The following is a 6,416-nucleotide window of genomic DNA, read 5'->3' as shown; positions in this document are numbered from 1 at the left end:
TTTTAAGGCAACACGGGGTAAACTCTTTTATGTGTGTATGTGTGTGTGTGTATATATATATAGATTATATATATATATATATATATATATATAATTCTTTATTCTTTTGCATTTAAAGTGGTGCTTTAATTAGAGTGCTGTGAATGCAAGTCTTGTATTGACTAACATAATAAAGAACAGATTAATTGACTACTCATTCATGCTTATTAAATAGTCAATTTTAAAGTTTAACACTAACTCACTCACTCTGTCCTTTCTATGTCCTTAACAAATGTGTTCTTGGTATCAAAGAACTATCTCCCCTCCAGCACCCAGTGGGCAATTAATATGACTTGAAACTATGCAAAAACATCAATGCACAAATAGCCGGCCGACATTCCAGCCCAGCACTCAATGAGCTGTGTGTTTAAAGGCACACTGATTGAGCACATTAAGGGCTTGGCACAGGCCTACTTTGTAAGTGATATGCGACCCTGGTTGGCACAGACGCCAGCTCAGATCTCTTTAAAGAGACACAGAGACACAAAATCAGCCTGAGTGGGATTAACGCCTCACAGACCTAAAACACACACAGACGCACACACACACCATCAATCACCGCTCATGATTTAGGACTAACACTAGCACATGTGAATAGTAAAAATAATGACACATGCAAAGGCACAAGCAAAACTACGGAGAGACAAGATCATTAAAACCTTTAGAAATGTATGCAAATATATTCAAATCAATTAAACCGTGGGACAAACTTTCTAATTCATCAAGATCCAAATCAATCATGAGCACAAATGCTGAAGAGCTTCAAATTTTGTGGCTTCAAGCAGGTAAAAAAAAAATGCTCTAAAAATTTACCCGCAAGATCACGGGGGTTTTTTTTTTTAACGAGCAACAAGAAATGTGCCTGGATCTGGTCCTGTGTTCACGGTTATTTTGCAAAGAAATATTATGAAGGTTAAGAGTGATTATCACATTATAGCTTGTCTATTATTAATCCAAAAATAAGTCACCGTTAATTGTCTTTCCTAACCCTTGTGCTTCTAAAACATTCCTGGCTGCAGTCCAGGTCTAGTGCTTCCTAGTGCTCACAGGAAGTCCAGCCTGCATCATCTCTCTCAACTTTCCTCTAAATTTACAAGTAAAAAAGACATGGCTACAAACATGCACACAAATATAAAAAGTCACCAAAATCTTTTCATGAAAGGATATGATTGGGTGGAAGGAAGTTCCAGCTGAGCACTTGATTGGCCAGCGCAAGGTAGCGCTGGAAAACACAGGACATCTGAGCGTTGAGGTTCTCCCTCCGACTGAACTCCTGCAGGACCTCCATAGTGAGCATGAAGATCTGCCTGAGATCGTCCTCCTGCAACACACACACACACACACACACACTCACTCACTCATCATAAAAGGCACAAGCAGTCAAATTAACGCTGGGTATTGGTACTAATTTCAAGAATCAATTCCACAAGATTCAATTAAATTCCGATTAAATTTATTTGAGAATATTTCAGTTATAATGTCAATAGGTTTGTTTCAATTATTACATAATTCTGTATATATATATATATATATATACGGTGTGATTACAACACATTTCAGATTATGGTTGTTACCTTTTTTTTTTATTTTTGCCTGAAACTAAACCATAAAAAAAATAATAATAATTTTAAGTATAAAAAACGTTTTATTTCTGATAGCTGCAACATTTCTCATTTTCATTTATTGTTTAGTACTAAAATAGCTCAAACAAAATGAACTAAAACTAACAAATAAAAATTAATAAAAATTATATCAACACGAAAAAAAAATTACCACAAAAAATCCCAAAAAACTTTACCTAAAAATAAAATTAAAACTATTTAAAAAAAAAAAAAACACTATAAAAAAAATATAAAATGAAAACAGAACAAATATTTTTAAAAATCTAATTCAAAATATTAACAAAAACTATAATAGATTGTCAGTGATTTGATATCAATGAAACATTCATATCACATAGGAATATTTCTAAATGTTTTTGGCTATAACAGGTTAACATACAAATATAAACACCCAGCACAGTGACTGTACACCTGTTAACAAAAGGACACACTCAGAATGATTGGGACAGAAGGACAGACCTGAAAGATGCGTTTGCAGCTTCCATGAAATTCCATACTGAGGCCAATGTTACTGGTCTTACTGGAGCTGGAGAACTCACTCAACAGAGCAGTTAGGATGGAGCAGGCCAGTGTTTGCTAGCAGGACAGATACAGGCATGCACAGTGATAAACATTACTTTCCATCAAGGCACAAGACAAAATGGGTTAATATCTCAGGAAACACGTCTAACACACTTATTCAGCTATTTAAATTACCTATTTTAATTCAATACTGGTACAAAATATATGAAATAAGGACAGTAGTTTTCCAAAGGCTTCATTTTTGCTGTATAAAGTATAATCACAAGTAGGCTTTTAAATTTGACCACAGATGAAATCTTTAACCTTACATTGAACAAATTCAAAACATAAAACCTGAGCGCCCTCTGCAGGACACAATGTGTACTATATTTTTTCCATAGGGCTCTTTTAACAATTTTGTTTAGGAATACTCCTTGGCCATAAATTATTTTTAGGAGAATGCAATGGTCGAAATTCAGGGACACACTGGCCCTTTTTTTTTTTTTTTTAAACAGAATATCACATCAATAAAACCAATAGATTTTCATAATGTTTTCACATTTAAAAAAAAGTTTTAGCTTCTTTGAGATTACTGATAAGGTTTATATTTGTTATTTAATGATTTATTATTTACTTTTATTTCCATATCAACCACATTCATGGGAAAAAATTACAATAAACAATTAAACTTTTTTTAAAACTTATATCGACTAAAGAAATTTTAATGACTACCTATATTCACTCATTTCCAAAAACCTTGGACAGATTTTGTGAAAATACATATCTGTTATACAAAATATGTTAATGAACATTACATGACATTCGTAACTATTTGAACATTGTGACGTCTGCCCGGCCCTGTTTTTTAAATAGGAGGCTACCAATAACATTACTAACCAAAAGAATCACTGATTTACTAAAGAACATTTAATAGGCCTTTGCTGAATTATAGTTTGATAGCACTGCTAACTCTCCCAGCTTTGATCCATGTGATACAAAAGTCTTACCACTGTGGGATTGCCGCTGCTGATGAGCTGGCTGACCTCATGGAAGATGCTCTTACAGTTGATAGATTTGTCAAGAGAGCCTCTCTTCACTATTACTGCTACAGCTAACAGGATCTGCTCTCGAACATACTTCTGCAGACTGCAGGGAACAGAGAGAAATTTACACAAGATCAGGTAAGAGATGGAAATGGCTTCAGACGTTATCCAGAGGTACAAGCACATGTTGTCACATGTTTTATATGTTCATTCACACACTTACTTGGGTCGCTGTAAGACGTAGGTGAGGAGGAATGTTCTGAGGGACTCGATGCTGTTCTTTTCCAGAAGGATCCATTCTCTAACCACGGCCTCCATGATGGCTGTGGCGGCCTGGAACAACACATAGTCCACTTTACTAGTCTCTGTGGAAAGAGAAAGACAACATTGATTTATTATTATTCTTTATTCATTTATTATTGTTCTTACAATATTATTTTACACTCTAAACAAAGTTTAATATGTTCTTGAAATTCACATCAGTTTTATGAGTTTAGCCGTTAAAATGCTCTAAGGCTCTGATAAAATTCAAGCAAAATCGAAGAACGAACTGGTGTAAACCCGTTTTTTTTTTTTAAACAAAATCAGGCCTAAGCAAAATTCATTTTCCAAAAGAGTTAACACTGTGGGAACACTGACATGTTTTTCATGTTTAATGCTGTAAATCATACCATGTGATCAGATGCTTTCCTAACTGCGGTTTTCTAACAATTGATAAATTATGTAATTTATACTTGATAAATGAACCTTTAGCAGACATAAAAATTTGAAATGTACAATCTGTGCTTTCTGAGAAAGACTACCAAGTCACTGGTGACCTGTAAGATGTTTAAATATGAAGAGGAAGAAATTATGGGAAGAACCAAGACTCAGCACAGTAGAGTCAGTACTTGTTAAAGTGTCTGTGAGAAGAACCGAGTGCTGAGACTCACCGAGGATGTGTTTGCAAACGGCAAAGGGGGATTTTGACTTCCTGAAGGAGAGGAATATGTGCTCTGCATGCTGCCTCTGTTCTGTGCTTACCATGGACGGCGGTGCCTGTGAACACAATTCATAAAAGGGGTTAAACAATTGGATTTTTGAACATGTTGCACTGGTCAACATGAAATATCCCATAAGCAGACCAAAACAAATCAAACCAAACATGAGTTTGTTGTATTTATTTAAACCAATCTTTATTAAATTATTACACACACTACCGTTTAAAAACGTCAGTAGGATTTTTGCAAGAAGTCTCTTATGCTCATCAAGGCTGCATTTATTTGATTAAAAATACAGTGAAAACAGCAATATTGTGAAATAATATTACAATTTAAAATAATCAATTTCTGTGATGGCAAAGCCATTACTCCAGTCTTCAGACAGCATTCTAATATGCTGATCTGGTGTTCAAGAAACATGTCTAAACCTGTAAAAGAGCCTCCAAAAGTTATGACAAATCAAGCAGCTTGTTCACAGTGATGACCAATAAAGCAGTTTCTCATGTACGTGTCACAACACACAGGTGAACACATGAACACACCCAAGCCTGTCTGCCCATTGAACGCATCACACACTTGAGTCATAACATTCAACATCCCATTCCATTCCCAATTACAGCACAGCAGTCATCCAACTTACAGTAACCAGACTAGAGAGAAGAGGGTATCATTTCATACACACACACACACACAAACACAGATCACCTGACATGTTAAACTAGGCATATAAAACAAATAGAAGATGCAGAACAAACATTTTCCATGCACAGATCAACTCTTTGCAGCATCACCAGGAGGCATTGAAAAAATGTGCTACTTCTTACACATACAGTGGGTACGGAAAGTATTCAGACCCCCTTCAATTTTTCACTCTTTGTTATATTGCAGCCATTTGCTAAAATCATTTAAGTTAATTTTTTTTCCTCATTAATGTACACACAGCACCCCATATTGACAGAAAAACACAGAATCGTTGACATTTTTGCAGATTTGTTAAAAAAGAAAAACTGAAATATCACATGGTCCTAAGTATTCAGACCCTTTGCTCAGTATTTAGTAGAAGCACCCTTTTGATCTAATACAGCCATGAGTCTTTTTGGGAAAGATGCAACAAGTTTTTCACACCTGGATTTGGGGATCCTCTGCCATTCCTCCTTGCAGATCCTCTCCAGTTCTGTCAGGTTGGATGGTAAACGTTGGTGGACAGCCATTTTTAGGTCTCTCCAGAGATGCTCAATTGGGTTTAAGTCAGGGCTCTGGCCATTCAAGAACAGTCACAGAGTTGTTGTGAAGCCAATCCTTCGTTATTTTAGCTGTGTGCTTAGGGTAATTGTCTTGTTGGAAGGTAAACCTTCGGCCCAGTCTGAAGTCCTGAGCACTCTGGAGAAGGTTTTCATCCAGGATATCCCTGTACTTGGCCGCAGTCATCTTTCCCTCGATTGCAACCAGCCGTCCTGTCCCTGCAGCTGAAAAACACACCCACAGCATGATGCTGCCACCACCAGGCTTCACTGTTGGGACTGTATTGGACAGATGATGAGCAGTGCCTGGTTTTCTCCAAACATACCGCTTAGAATTAAGGCCAAAAAGCTCTATCTTGGTCTCATCAGACCAGAGAATCTTATTTCTCACCATCAGTTTGGCCGGACGGCCAGCTCTAGGAAGGGTTCTGGTCATCCCAAACGTCTTCCATTTAAGGATTATGGAGGCCACTGTGCTCTTAGGAACCTTAAGTGCAGCAGAAATTTTTTTGTAACCTTGGCCAGATCTGTGCCTTGCCACAATTCTGTCTCTGAGCTCTTCAGGCAGTTCCTTTGACCTCATGATTCTCATTTGCTCTGACATGCACTGTGAGCTGTAAGGTCTTATATAGACAGGTGTGTGGCTTTCCTAATCAAGTCCAATCAGTATAATCAAACACAGCTGGACTCAAATGAAGGTGTAGAACCATCTCAAGGATGATCAGAAGAAATGGACAGCACCTGAGTTAAATATATGAGTGTCACAGCAAAGGGTCTGAATACTTAGGACCATGTGATATTTCAGTTTTTCTGAATACTTTCCGTACCCACTGTACACATGTCTATGGGTGGATGAGGTCAAAGTTGCTGCATTACTTGGATCTGTGGCTGGTGCTGTTGCTGGAGCCTCGGGGACGGTAGGCTGGGCCCGGACCCCTCCAGACCACAACCCAGCTGGGACAGCACTACCACGGACAGAGGGGGGGGGTG

The 6,416-nt window shown here is 37.4% G+C and overlaps 1 protein-coding gene across 1 annotated transcript in view; it reads right to left on the bottom strand.

The window, feature by feature from the left end:
- Positions 1-6,416, bottom strand: part of xpo4 (exportin 4) — a 49,443-nt gene that overhangs the window by 36,289 nt on the left and 6,738 nt on the right. The window contains exons 2-6 of the mRNA XM_016460921.1: positions 4,138-4,243; positions 3,429-3,570; positions 3,170-3,308; positions 2,121-2,237; positions 1,207-1,360 (exon numbers count right to left, since the gene is read on the bottom strand). Of these exons, the coding sequence (XP_016316407.1) occupies positions 1,207-1,360; positions 2,121-2,237; positions 3,170-3,308; positions 3,429-3,570; positions 4,138-4,243 (658 nt within the window). The remainder of the gene's footprint in view (positions 1-1,206; positions 1,361-2,120; positions 2,238-3,169; positions 3,309-3,428; positions 3,571-4,137; positions 4,244-6,416) is intronic.

Source organism: Sinocyclocheilus anshuiensis, unplaced genomic scaffold (genome assembly GCF_001515605.1).
Source record: "Sinocyclocheilus anshuiensis isolate Anshui unplaced genomic scaffold, SAMN03320099.WGS_v1.1 scaffold136, whole genome shotgun sequence".
Taxonomy (NCBI): domain Eukaryota; kingdom Metazoa; phylum Chordata; class Actinopteri; order Cypriniformes; family Cyprinidae; genus Sinocyclocheilus; species Sinocyclocheilus anshuiensis.
This window is presented reverse-complemented; position numbering and strand designations above follow the sequence as displayed.